The sequence below is a fragment of the Patagioenas fasciata genome, chromosome 1 (assembly GCF_037038585.1).
Source record: "Patagioenas fasciata isolate bPatFas1 chromosome 1, bPatFas1.hap1, whole genome shotgun sequence".
Lineage (NCBI taxonomy): Eukaryota > Metazoa > Chordata > Aves > Columbiformes > Columbidae > Patagioenas > Patagioenas fasciata.
In genome coordinates, this window is record NC_092520.1 from 62,758,965 (window position 1) to 62,773,538 (window position 14,574).

The 14,574-nt window shown below is 40.2% G+C and overlaps 1 protein-coding gene across 4 annotated transcripts in view; it reads left to right on the forward strand.

The window, feature by feature from the left end:
• COL4A2 (collagen type IV alpha 2 chain) overlaps positions 1 to 14,574 on the forward strand; it is a 149,069-nt gene that overhangs the window by 90,351 nt on the left and 44,144 nt on the right. For all 4 annotated transcript variants that reach the window (XM_065829655.2, XM_065829653.2, XM_065829654.2 and 1 more), the window contains exons 5-10: positions 8,344 to 8,478; positions 8,561 to 8,605; positions 10,683 to 10,799; positions 11,520 to 11,591; positions 13,111 to 13,146; positions 13,242 to 13,304. In XM_065829655.2, the coding sequence (XP_065685727.2) occupies positions 8,344 to 8,478; positions 8,561 to 8,605; positions 10,683 to 10,799; positions 11,520 to 11,591; positions 13,111 to 13,146; positions 13,242 to 13,304 (468 nt within the window). The remainder of the gene's footprint in view (positions 1 to 8,343; positions 8,479 to 8,560; positions 8,606 to 10,682; positions 10,800 to 11,519; positions 11,592 to 13,110; positions 13,147 to 13,241; positions 13,305 to 14,574) is intronic.

The window sequence follows — 14,574 nt, forward strand, 5'->3', positions numbered from 1 at the left end:
CTGCCAAGTTTAGTGAATTTATTGCATTTATATCCAGCTTCTTTTCATGCAGCATAGTTTTCATGCTCAAGTTTATCTGAGTCTTAATCCTAACTGCTACATCCACAATTCCAGGACTTGATCTTTTGGGGTATTGCCTTCTTGCACAGTTTAGAAAGGATGTGGAGGTCAACATTTGAACTGGGGACCTAGGCTCCTTTTATAGACAGTTAAGAAAACTGGGCACATTCAGGGTGCATTTGTTTGACCTAGTTTGAAAATCTGAATTAGCATATATCACGCCATAAGATGTCACGCCCACCTGATGAAAGCTTTGAAGGACTACACTGCATATAAATAAATGTCTATATCTGTTGAATAAATACAATCCTTAAAAAAAATTTGGTGCCTTTCAGGTCATTACAAGTCCTATCACATAACTCAATAGAGCATGCTCACTAGGTAGGTATATTTGCTAATAGATGGCGTAATTCTGATCCCAAGTTTCCCAGGTTGTGCAGCTGTACTTGAGTGGAGATGCTGCTTTGGACTCTCCAAGCTCTCCCCTTCCTGAGGCTGCAAACAAAACCACCCTTCCACTCTGCCCACCGCTTCCTTCCAACATCTTGTCCTCCTTCCTCTTCTCCTTTCCTCTATACGATAACCTTTTGAAGACTTGGCCTGGAAATCCTTGTGAGGTTTTGTCTAGACTTGCCTTCTCCGATGTTTGTCTTTGAGAGACCATTGCCTTAGTCCCAGGATCTGTTCTTCCTACAGCAGCTCTGCAAAGCACAGAAAGCATTTCTGACATGTACTCCGATGTATTAAATGACATGAAGAAACTTTTAACTGGTTCTTTTGAGTGCTCAACCTACCTTCCAGCATGTATTTTGTTTTACGCATGTTTTATCTTCTTGGGTGACACAGCAACTTTCTGGAAGATCAGAAATCAGATGAAACTGTGGGAACAGAAAACAGTACAAAATTATTTCATTTACTGACTACAGAAAAGGGCTGTGGCTTCTGGTAAAGAGAAGTCTTTCATAGTTCTTTTTCTGTGAAGATTTAATGTTTATTCCTTCCTTAATTAAAGAAGAAGAAGAAAAAAACAACCTCCTGCAAGCTGATTCACTGCTCTGGAATTAATGTTAATGTCATTTGGTCACCACTGTCCTGAGAGAAAATGTCCCGTGTCCAGACAATGTAGTTGAAAGAGCAGCAAATTGTTACCATGCCACTAGGCTGAAATAGCCTCATTTTTTAGTTATTTTTAACTTACAGTGAATTTTATAATTTTTTTGTTTACTTTTTGGTATAAATAAAAAAAGCTTTTTTAACAAATCAGAAGGAAAGGGTTTTTTTGTGGGTTTTTTTTTTTTTTCTGAGAAAACAAGCTGGAATGTGAAACTCAGCTAGATAACCTTCTCTCAAGTAGCAAAAGATAAATTAAAAATAGAAATAACCATTAGCTGTGTACCTTTTTTTTAAAGCCTCCTGACTCTTTCAGTGCTACTCTGTTTAAGAATTTAGTATCACACAGCTTAAGGGACATGAGAAAGGTTTACTTCATTTGCTTATCAATATCCAAGTTAGATCACAGAAGTCCATCCCTTCCTAACGCTGGTAACCATTGGTGGCAGAAGCTAATGGCAGCCCTACAATAAAACACAGATCCAGAATATAAATTTGAGAAGATGCAGGCCTGTGACATTAAATGTAAATTTAGCAAGCCACTGGAGAAATAAAAATATAAGTTCTTCTCATTCTTCTTAAGAGACCAAGTCCTTCTACTACACGATATAAAGGGTGAACAACAAAACACAGGCACTTCAGGATGCCACATGTTGCTCAGTTGCATGATGAATTTCATCCCATTTCATTTGCACTTTGCCAGCTATCTTGCTGCCAGACATTTTTCAGGAAACCTTCTGCTTTTGTTGCCTTAGACCCTGCAAAAAGACGTTTTGACCCTACCTGAACTCCTTACCAGAATTCCTGAAGGTTGTAACATGCACCTGTGGAGGTCAGGGCTGCATGCAGCAGCAATGGCTGGTGCCATCTAGTGAGTAGCTTCTGAATGCGTGCTGCAAATTGAGATTAGTCATCTGTCTTTCAGAAAACAGGCATTATTACAGTCCTGAAGAGACAGAAATAAAGTGATGTGCTAATATGTTTAACAACCAAGCCTGCACAAACTTCAGGACTTTTTCTCCCACATAATCTTTCTTTCCAGTGGCTAGCATTAGCTGTGTTTTGCCCATTATTTTTATATTTTCTGCCTTTCCATGGATTGTTTTGACCTCTTTTCCCAGGTGGAATTGCAAAAATGTTTAAATCTTGCTAAAACAAAACGCTGAGTTGCTGAGGTGGGTGGAACAATTCAAACTACATTATCAATGTACAGCATAATGATGTATGGTGTAGATTGTACCAGTGTCTTCTGCATCATGGCAGGTGTGCTCATCAGTGACTGAAGTTATATCCAGTGAAGCTTTGAAAGTGAGGTGTTTTAAACTTGGTTTATTCCAGTAACCACTGAGAAGTCTGGGTAAACAAAAATTTCATCTTAGTAGAGCTGGCAGGAAAGGAAGACCAGACATGTATCCCTGCCATGGAGAGATTATGCAAAAATAACCAGTTAAGACCCGTAAGGTCTTAAACTTGTTTTGGAATTGGTTCTGTAAATAGTCAGAGGGTGTTGTGCGACGAGCTCTCTGGGGATCTGTCTGCACTGGGCAGCCTGGGACCGCCAGAAGCAGCCGCTGGCTTGAAATGAACTGGTTGAGCTATGGCAGCAGCATCGTAGAATCATTTTGGTTGGAAGAGGCCCCTAAGATCATCGATTCCAAGCATAACTCTAGCACTAAACCATGTCCCTAAGAGCCTCATCTACACGTCTTTTAAACACCTCCAGGGATGGCAACTCAGCCACTTCCCTGGGCAGCCTGTTCCAATGCTTCACAACCCTTCCCGTGAAGAAATTTTTCCTAATATCCAATGCTCCATGTGGTCTGCTTTTCTCTGCCTCTCAGCCCAAAACTGTGAAACCTCATAGCTGAAGTATTTCTAGCACAGTGTGCACTGCATGGAGCTGAAACCCCAAACCCTTCTCCTACATATTCCCCTCTATTATGTTCAATCCATAAACTCCTGGATTTGTGCTCCAGGAGAAATGCCAGATGATATGCCCATCTCAGTCTGACTCTGTGTGCTGCCAACAGGGTTTTTAGGTTGTTCCTTGTCGCTTTGGGGAGTGAGTGGAGCACTAGGGTCATTTTCAGTCGGTCTCAATGATTGCTTTACTATGCCTGCCTTCATGGAACCTGCCCCAGAGAAATGCAAATTCCCTATGTTTAAACCCTGTTCTCCACAGTTTGCCAGTGTTACATTTAAAAACTTTTCTGTTTATTTCCTGTGTACCTACAGGGATGCTTTTTTCTGGGTTAGCACTTTTAATCAGCTCAGAAGTGGCTCATTTTCCTTATAACCAATTTTATTCCCTGGTGAGCTGCTCTCTGTTCCGCTTACTGGTCTCCCAGTAGTGGGACTGCATCGAGGTCCTTGCTGTCACATCTTTTTCCCATCTGTTCTTACAGGGACCATTCCAGGCTGAGCCCTCCTCCAAAAAAAGTCCCAGCTCCCACTTGACTGTCACGATCAGATCAGCCTTCCTGCAGGAAGTGAACTTGTCCTTTCACCAATGACCTTTTTAAAATGTCAGGGACTTAACCTCCTTTCTTCTTGTCCACTATTAAATAAATGATGGCCTACAAGGATCATTTTCGTGTGGGGAATACTGAATCATCACATTCCATTTACCAGAAGCAGTTGCAAAATGGAAGTCTGTAATGAAATGTGGAGAAATGGGCTCAATGACAGTGAAGCTCTGCAGTAATTCTGATTCTGTCTCCTCTTTATTGAAAATCAACTTTTTTTTCCTTTCTTCGTAACTCCATGCTGGTAGGTGGATTTCTCAGCAATTCATGATGATGTTCTTGTATTTTAAAACTTTAGGAGCAGGTACTGTCATTTATTGTATCTTTCTTTGTATAGTACCTCAAACAATTGGTTGCTCTCAAAAGTAGTGTATTCTCCTCTACCAGTTTTGTTTCCACACTGTAAATTTACCAGCAAATTAGAAGGAAGAGATTATTGCAACATGTCATCTCTTTCATTTGACTGATCCTAAAAGAACTGGAAATGACAGTTCAAGCTGCAAAACTTGAACATTCAGTACAGATTTAAAAGTCTGTTCAGAATCTTCTTAAGTCCACTGGGATTTAATTGCAAAATGCAGCTATTAAATTCAGTCACAACCCCGACAGCATTTTCTTTCATGCACGTCACTGGACAAGTGACAATGTATATACAACATTACAAATATTTTCTGGGAAGATTTCCTCCAGGCTTCCTAAATTTCTGACCTTTGCTCCTGTCTGTTAAATAGCTTTTGCACATGGCTGGGCTGGCCAGATGAATTGTGCGAGACCTCTCCCAGTCAGCTGGAGTCGCAGGAAGAGCAAAGCACGGCCTGCCCATTTAGGAGTGCAATCTGACATGGGGAGCTTTGCAATTCATCTCAACAGTCATGGAAGTTTTGTGTAAAAACAAAGAAAAAACTTCTTGTTAGTCTTTAAGATATTCCATCAGCCCACTTTTTCCTTTTCCTTTTGGGTGCTTCCTGCGAGGTGCTGGCCATAGCATGCCACACGCGCTTCGGTAAGCCACTTAGCACTGGCCTGTAAATCCAGAGGTGGGTTACATGGGATAATCATGCCATGCTCTGGATTTGGGAAGAGTTCCAGTTCACCTCAGCAAAATGGAAAGCCTTCTGCCAGCAAGCACCATGGGCCAGAGCAGGTTTCTGCATTGCTTTATCATTTAAGAAGCAGGAGCACCAAGCGATAGTGTTTGTGAGTTGTCTAAGACATGACAGAGAGGGATAGCCTATTTGCCTAGATTTGCCTTTTTTTTTTTGACCTGGAAATTTAATCTGGACACAATTTCATGGCTTTGGAGAACTTTCTGAGGTTTCTGATCCTCCAGGAGCAGAAACAGAGCAGTACCATGCCTGGCACGTTTCACACAGGGGGATTTGGAACTCTAATAATTGAATCATGCTTTATTTGACTAAACCTTTCAAATTGGTTGCCTTTGCTTAGATCTCCTCAATGACCTTTGCAAAAGAGAGAATGTTCTTAGGTCATTTGCTAATGAAAAAGGGACATACTTGTTCAACATAAAGAAAACAGAGTAAAAGCTGACAAGTCTGAGTTAATGAAGGTTAACAAAGTTAATTCAGTTAACAGGCCAAGGTGCTAACTGCCTGAAGAATTACACAAACATTGTCATGATATTAAGTACTTCCCCAGCTCTGACTCTAGCCTCATGCTTAACTGGTCCCAGCAGGACCAATTCTCTTGTCTATGTTGCAAATAATATTAAATAACCTCTATTCTTCAACAAACAAATGATCAGATAAATACCAGGAAAGCATAGGGAAGGGGCATTGGTGTTGCCCAGCTCTCTTCCTCATTTTCCATTCCTCATTTACTTCTTCCTCCACACCGGATAGGAAAATGGGACTGGAAAGTGGAGAGTGGCATTTGGTGTAGGGATTAAGAGATGTAACCATGTTCCGTGGAATGCCACCTTGAATATTGCAGCTCTGCGTTGCCTCTGCAGAAAGCCAGGCAACCGATTTGACAATTCTGAACACAACCAGCATTTTATAAGAAATTGCAATTAAATATTGTATGTGTGTTCTGCCTGCGGCCTGCTGCTCACAAAAAGGGTGTAGGTGGGCACTAAAGAGACGGTTTGCATATCTCAGGTGGATGAGTAGCTTTTGGAATTTGCCTTCCTTTGGTTTTCAGGTATTTCAAAAATGAAGTGGCGTTTTCAGTATACTGAATCCATATTTTCCTTTTTTTGTGGAAGAAACATTTGGTTTCAGAACCTCTCAAATTGAAACTGGAACCAACTCAAATCACTACAACTGAATTTGAATAATTTTTCTGTGTTCTTTGCAGGTGTATGAGATACATTTTTATCCTTGTTGAAGGTTTCTTTCCAGATCTGGGTTTATGGGAAACAACAAAATAGCTCACTTAATTAATCAGAAAATACTTCTTTTTCCTGATCTTGGAGATCACACTGATGAATATTGGTTCATATTTAAATCATTACGCTAGTGATGCAAATCAGCATTTTTCCATTTGTGTCAGGCAACTAAGAAAAGTATGTCTGCTGTGAATCTGTTTAAACAAGGATCTGCACCACCATGGGGTAACTTTTAGAGATTCACTGATTTTTAAAAAGCTACTGATGTGGAGAAAGATGCATCTGTAATAGCCCACTGTGGCTGGCATACAGAAATGAGCAGCCACTTGTTCAGATATTTATGCTTCCTGCCAACATGAATCATGTTATATTTCATAGGTATTAATGTAACCTTTGTTACTTCTCAGTTTGTTACCTTGAAAAAGCATTGGCTTCCTAGCACCTAATAATCCACATTAGCAGGCTTAGTTTAGAAGTAGTGGTGCTATATAAAGTTGGGCTTGATTGTAAGTAGAGGAGGGACTCTCTTTCACACTGACAGCTCCAACACTTATACCCATGGTGTCCTTTGGCAATGCTCCTAAACCATCAGTTTTGTCAAGTTAGTCATAACAGTATAGCAAAAGATCCATACTCTAAGAGATCCATCTTGGTGGCTTGTCCCAAGGAACTCCATGAAATTCATTCTTCATACTGACTCATTCCTAGTTTTCTTCCAAGAAAAAAAGTTGTGTTGAGTTTTGTACTTTGTTTGGCTAGGTCACCTTCTCAGTATGGACTCATTTGATACTAATACAATAAGATTTACAATGTAAAACCTACTCCAACTGTTGTGACAACCACTTTACAGAAAAGCAGTGTGGAAAATCGATTTGTTTTAAAAACTAGGAGTAAGCTGTTTCAGTCATGGTGTTTGTTTTCAGGTTTGTGGTATCAAGACAACTGTAGCATAGATAAATGTTAATTATAGATAGCATGTTGACAATGAAGTTTTGAAAGTGTGTCACAAATGGGCTTATCCTTCAATATGAAAATAAAATAAATTTTGTCAAATATCAATGAAACATTTTTCAGTATCTTTACGACTTCCTGAATGCCAAAAAATTAGGATACCTTCAGGTTCATTTCTTCAGGTCTTCACACTACCCTCCTTTGCTCCTCCCACTTCAATGGCATTAAATGAAGTTGAAGTATTATCCTTCTTGGACAGGGATTACATTGATTTTCTAGCTCTTTCAGGCATGGGTGGGACTGTATTTTATACTAAAACAAGGTGTTAATTTTTTTTATTAGCTCCTTTGTATAAATACATATTCATTTGTTGATGTGTTCCTGTAATTCTTGCTTTGTGGGATATTGATGCTGTTGCAGACTGGTCTGTGAAAAATCTAATTGTGTTTTAAGAATACTTTCATTAGAATCAGCTTAATTAGAACATCTTGGTTAATGGTGCTTTGCGCCACTGATGGATATTTCTCCAGAAAAGATTGTGGCGATTTACTATTAGTGTCATTAGTGCTGTAGAGCCTGCAAAACATATGTGCCTTTGGTGACACTACGTCTGGAACGGCTTTCAAATACTTTGGTTAACAGATCTCAGACATACTGTCACAACCCATCACTTAAACCACCATTGTGTCATTTCAAAATGATTTTTTCCCCTGTTGAGCCTTGTGATGTTGGCAGTCAACAGGGGATTATTTTTAAACAGCATTTGAAGTGGCCTGAAGAGCCGACCCAGCGCTGGAAGGGAGAATACAAGGAAGGCCTACATGCAGCTCTCCAACCTGTGGGGATACATGCACATCTAATCATTTTCAGGTTCCACTGCTAAATAGAAATATCATCCCCAAAGAGACAGAAATTCTTGCCATTGAATATCATACCCCATTTGTAAGCAATATGGCCACTAAGCAGATTTCACAGTTGAGCATATTTTACTTGCTTGGAGTGTAATTGGTTATGTTTGTAGGTCAGTGAGAATCACTCTTGAGAAACCTTATTCCAAAGGAAACACTTTTTTTCATAGAGGAGCCATGAAAATTCAAGTGGTGAATATTGATTTGAGTGTGAATTTCCATATATTGATTTTGTCATGCACAATGTGGTCGCTGTTGCTGGAGTTCCTCTGCATGGTGTTTCCGGATGACATTCATCAAGGAGTCTGGCGTACTAGAATTGAAACAGATTCTGTGTTTATTTTCCCTTGAAGAGACTGACTCCCTTGCAGCAGTGATAACTAATCGAGCTTCATGCATCGCAACTGTTTATAAATAAATGCTTTTTTATTATTTTTATCAGGGCCAGCCAGGACTCCTTGGATCACAGGGGTTCACTGGACCACCAGGATTGATGGGGATCCCAGGACTGCAAGGTCCCAAAGGTCACAAAGGTGAAAGAGGACACCCAGGAATACCTGGACCCAAAGGAGAAGTGGTAACTTTTGAATATCAGATGTTTTAGCTAATGAGCAAAATCCTGGGCAGAACATAGTTTTCATTGTGCTCTTTCACTCTAGGGACAAAGAGGAGTCACTGGATTCCCCGGGGCAGATGGCATTCCTGTAAGTAGCCAGTTACCTCATCTTTGAGAAATCACCAACAGCAAATATTGCAGGATAGTTTAAAGCCTTTGTACTTTAATTAAAATGTCCGGGCTAAATTCTGCATCAGCCACGCACACACTTTTAAGCTAAGGGCATTTGTTGAAGAAGTGGAACTGCAGATACACACCAAGAGAGCAGAATTTGTGCTCCCTCTCATTCCCTCAGATAATTAAGGTCCCTTTGCTTTGTCCTATGGAGAAATCCCCTTGTAAAGGGGACAAGAAAGGACGGAAATTTCCTGTGTCCCTGGAGGTTACCCAGCTAACTATGTTCTTTTGTAGGAACGGGCTGTGAGATAAGTACTTCACATCTCTTAAGCTTGTGAGTGAAGGACACCAGTGGGTCATTCCTTAATTATTTCAGAGTTGCAAAGCACATAGAAAGACCAGTGATTTTAAGAATACTAAGCTTTATTTGCTTTATAGCTTGTGTCATGCTTGAGATAGTCTTAAAAGACTTACTGAACACTGAACAGTGTCAAACTTTGAACAAATTGACCAGGTCCATGAAACTGAAACATTCAAAGAGGGAAGCCGGGTAAAGTTCACAGCACAGTATTTTCCCAGCTTACACTTCTTTACATCTTGTGTCATAAAATAACAAAGAAATCTGAGTCACTGGAATCCCTGGACAGAGTTCCCAGGCTTGGGTTTCCTTTGTAGTGCTCCCTGACACCGGGGCCCCGCTCTGTGGCCCACGCATCCACATCCAACTCTGCTTTCTCCCTTTTTTGTTTCCAGAAGAGCTCCCTATTGAGTTCCAGGGCTTTCTCTCACACACTCTTCCTCCCCTCCCTCTTTCTCACTCTTAAAGGAAAAGCAGAAGACCCTCTTTCCCATTCCTATTAATGCTTCTGTAGCTGAGGATCTCATTCACCTCACCACATCATACTGAGTTGTTTCTAAGTGCTCTGTTTTCCTTGGAAGGAGAGTAAATCGCTCCCCTGTGAAGCTCTGTGCTGCTAATATTACTATAGCTGAACCGCTTTTCTTACCCTAGCAAGTTTTCTTTTTAGCCCTTCCTTCCTGACCTCTGCACATAAATCCCTTCAGACAGTACCCCAACCTGCATGTTCACTGTGTTCTGTCCTCAAGCTCTCCTGCCCTTCCCACTCAGTTATGCTTTCCGACCCATTTTCTCAAGCCAAGACATAACATCAGAAGGCGGATTGGCAGATGTGCAAACTGTAATGGCACAGCGTTAGATGTGGGTCTGGAGGGTGGTGGCAAACCCAAATCTCTTCTGCTTGGTGGAGCTGGGTAAGGACGTAAACAGACTTCTTTGTCTTCTAAGCAAGGGAACCGAAGCAAAGAGAAAATTCTTGTTCCAGATAGAGGAGAAGGGAGAAATGTTTTGCGTTAGTTTCTGTTTTTTCTGACTAGAAGAAAGGGCTGGTCAATGGCAAATTTGCTTCTCATCAGCTTCAGTGCTAACCAGAAGCAACAGCAATTAAGGTGGATGTAGGTACAGCATTGAAAATCCGGTTTGAGACAGGAGTAACTTTTCAGAGGCCCCATGTGGAGATTCTGCAGTGGCCCCAGGTCCCTTACTTTGAGCCCTGCTGTTAAATTCCCATCTCTATACTTCCAGCCTCATCATGACATTCACCCAAGCTCCAAAAGCATCTCTGACTTTTTCCCAACTTGGAAGCTGTTCAAAGCCAGCAAGGAACCTTTCTTCCCACTCTTCCAGTGTGAAACACTGAAATACTTTACAATCCCAGTTCTTGGTGGCTCCCTGTGCAGCAGCCTCATCTGGCTTAGTTTTCTGCCTGACAGAGCCTGTATTGAACATAACTTTCTTACCCTCTCTGAAAGGTCCTCCACTGCTCATTTTTTCACACTGTCTGGGGCATCTGGTTCAAGCTGCAGCTATATTAAAAAAGACACTGTCTGTTTCTGTCTTTGAAAATCATAGTTTCCCATGGATCCAAGCCTTGGGCTTAATGTGAGAATGTCTAAATACTGTGTGACTACAGGAAAAGGAAAACTAGAAACAGATGGATAGATAAACACTTTTTTTTTTTGCTCAACAGGGTCACCCAGGGCAGCCAGGATCAAGGGGGAAACCAGGTCATGATGGCTGTAACGGGACAGCAGGTGACCCTGGTGACCCGGGAACTCCTGGAGTCTCTGGTTTCCCTGGTACCATTGTAAGTAGCTGGCAGTAAGTTAAGTACCTAAATATTAAGACCATTACTGAAGTAAGATTTGTTCATGTGTGTGTTGGAAGTGAATGGGCCATCTCTTAATGGAGGTCCCATTTGGCCCAGAAGAATATACATGTGGATTTGCTGTGAACACACTGCACAATGCTTAGTTATTATATTGCAGCCAGGGCTGAGAGGTCTGCCCAGAACTATACCTGTCACATAGCACTTGTGGGGAGATTACTTCAGGAAAACTTGTGCAGCTTTATCCAACAGTGAAAAAGCAAATTAAATTCAGAATTCCCAGTGGAAGTAACCTTCTCCTTCCCTGCCCCATGGGCAAAGTATTGGCTTTCCATGGTGCGATACCTAGCATCATGCTGAGGTGAGCAGTGGAGCTCCTGGATTTACCATGGCACCTGTCAGCCCTGAGGAGCTGCCACTGCTGCTCCAGCTCGCAGGTGTGTCCCCGTAATATCACTCATGAGTAATGGGGGTGTTCTTCCTCTGGAATCGGAATTTCATTCTTTTGTGTACTGTGAGGGTTTACGCTTAGTTTTTAAACTATGAATTTCTGCAGCTAGGCATAGTCTCTACCTCTAGACAGCAGTATGTATATACTCATGAAAACCCTGACAGATATTTTTAATTAGTCTTAGCTGTTTATGTGTGAACATATATGACATGAAAGCTTACTTATATTAATTTTTTTGTCATCTCCAGGGAGTCCAAGGACCAAAGGGCCAAAAGGGAGAGCCCTACATACTGCCACCAGACATCGCAAGCCGATACAGGGTATGTCTGTAACTCCTGGGAGTTACTCATGCTCAGTACTGTTTTACAAGCAGATGCTGGAGAGTTAATTTTTCTTACACTCTGACAGACATGTCCCAAGAGGCCCACTTTGATTCTGTGTAGGCTTTGCAAGGCAGCTTCTGCTTTCTCTGGTTACACCAAAATCAATCTGATATCCAGGGAAAAAAAATCTCCGCTCAGTTATTTGCAAGGAATTCCAGCCTCCAGGTGGATTGCAGAGGCACTGGAGATGTTGTAGTTCAAGTATTACCCTCTTTATTCAATCACTACCTTTGTACTGTGTGTGTCAAAATTATTCCTTTGCCATAGGTTTGTCCACTGAATGATTCTATTTAATATTAGCATCCTTTCTGTATAATTTTCACACAGGAATTTGGTTGACTTGGGATGTAAAATATACTTCAAAATATTATTTAGTTATTTAGTAAACCCCAGTATTTCTGTGGGTGCTTTTACTGTCTCTAATCTTTAATCTTGTTTTGTAATCACTTGTAGCTTTTTCTCGTATATATGGTGTTGTATAATTTGAAGGTATCAAATAAAGATAAGGTTACATATGCTGTTGGAGTATAAGTTGTGACAAATTGATGTACAAAGCTACATCTGAGCTGTACTCAGTACAGAATGGATCTGCTGATATCTTTTATGTATATTTTGTGCCAGTGATGAGTGCCAAAATAGGTTTTCCTGTTGACATATTCATAAGTTGCCTGTATTTTTAATTAAATCTTCTTTTCCTTTCAGAAACTCTTGAAATCTGCATTTGTTAGTAATTAGGAATGATTGAGAATTGTTCAAGTATATTATGCCCAAGGATGGGTACTGACACCTGTATTCATTTCAGAAAGCTCATGCTTCCACACATTATTCTGTTAACTAAACTCAAATTAACTCAATAGTTAGGATGCTATTCAAAATTATTAAAGGTGTCTGGACTGAATACTGCATTATTTATGGGTATTGGAAGGTCTTTGCACTAGAACATTTTTGGATCCAATGTCCGAAAACATTTCAACATGTACTGCACTTAAAATATGTGGTCACTGAAAACAGTATGTTCCAAATGCTTTTAGTGACTCAGAAGAGAATCAAAATGATTCGGTAATTCCCATGCAAGTCATGAAAAATGTGTGTGTACATTTGAGCTGAGGTTATAGCCCTAATTAAACCACTAGTTAGATGAGATTTTTCAAAAATTAATTAAATGTGGTCTGTTTTCCATGTCAGCCTTGTAGTTGGGATCCTTAACTTCCCTTGCCAACTTTGTACTCTCCTACTGTATTGCAGGCAACTATATTTTATATAGAAAGTACAAAATCTGTGTGGCCCACATTCAGTTATCTCAACACCTGTATTGAATGCATCTGTATGTAAAGGTTTGTATAGCATTATATGCTATGATTAGTTTTTGGAATGAGAAAAAATTACTGAGTGAGAAAAATATTTTATTCAGTTTTCTTTATAATACTGATTGCATTTTTTACTTCTGTTTTTTTAGGGGGATCCTGGGGATCCAGGGTTCAATGGTTTTCAAGTAAGTAGTATTACAGCAAATGGGATAAAGTGTCAATAGTAACTGATACAAGAACAACATTAATTGATGCCTGGGTTTTTTTTCTTTGTTTAAAGGGACCTCCGGGTACACTGGGTATTCAAGGACCTGTTGGTCCAAGAGGAGAGCGAGGAAGACCAGTAAGTATGTTTAAAATATATTCTGTAGGAAATTAACCTAACAGAAGAATCACCTCAGCAAGTTCCATTATGTTGGATTGTAACCCAGCAAATGGATAGAAAATACAGGTTAGAAATAGCAGGTACGTGCCCTAGATGCAAACCTTTTAAAAAGAACTAGAAGACACTGATATGTCTTCATCTAGGATGAATATTGCAAAAGGAGGTGGGCTTTCTTTCACCCTGTATTGCGGGAGGCTTTTTATTTGTATTGTATTTATTGAACCCCCTTTGAAGGGTCTTGTTTGGAAAGACTAATGAATGCAGTCCAATCTGCATCCCCCCACACTGAGTTATCAAAGATATCAGGTCTTAAATATGTTACTTTTTCTGCTTATAAAGGACATGTATATTAGGGTCTCCACACTTCTCACAGGAGACTGAATAGATAACATTATTCATTAGTATTTAGAATACAATTTTATTTTAAAATTTTTTTCTCAATCATTTTTTTTCCAAAATCAACATTTACAGCCTGGACATTGACAACTGTTGCTGCATAGTTCTTTGGGAAGATTGTGTTCTCTCCAGATGCCATTTTCTACATTTCTTATTGCCATAGTTAAGTGTTTTGTGGGTGAGAAGCAGATGTTCAAATTCAATATATTTCATTGTCTTTAGGCTTGCTTTGTTTTCCCATAAGACAACTTTATAGCATTTTTTTTCTTCTTTGGTTTTTGTTTGTTTTGTCAAAATTTACTTCAGACCTGGATTACATCACTGGTTTGGGGAAGAAAAAAAAGAAGTCAGTGTTTCTTACAGACAGCTCTGCAGCTGTTTGCAGGGGTATCATCCCTCTCCCCCTGAAAAAAATTTAAAAAAAGAAAAAAAATAAAAATAAAAAACAATCTAGGACTAAATCCACAGCACACTAAGCCTTTCCAAAGTTAATTGTCTGCAGTACCTGTTTTATTGTCTGGAGTAAGCTGCACCTGGTCTTTCTCCTCTGGGCCTCAGTCCTTTACTTTTTCTGTAGAGTTAACCCACAAAGTTCATGGGCTTCACAGAGGAGCCCAGCTGGCAATGGCTCATACTCCCAGTACACTGTCTTGGATGTTAGGTGTACTATGAACCACACGTTTCCTGAGCCCCGTGACGGCGTCCTTCTGGTTGCCATCTTGGCAACATCTCTTCTGAATCCAGAGTAGATGGATCCCCACCATCTCTCTTTTGACAAAATATATCCAACTATATTTACCATTTCTAAAGCACTGGCTTATCTGTGAGAGGA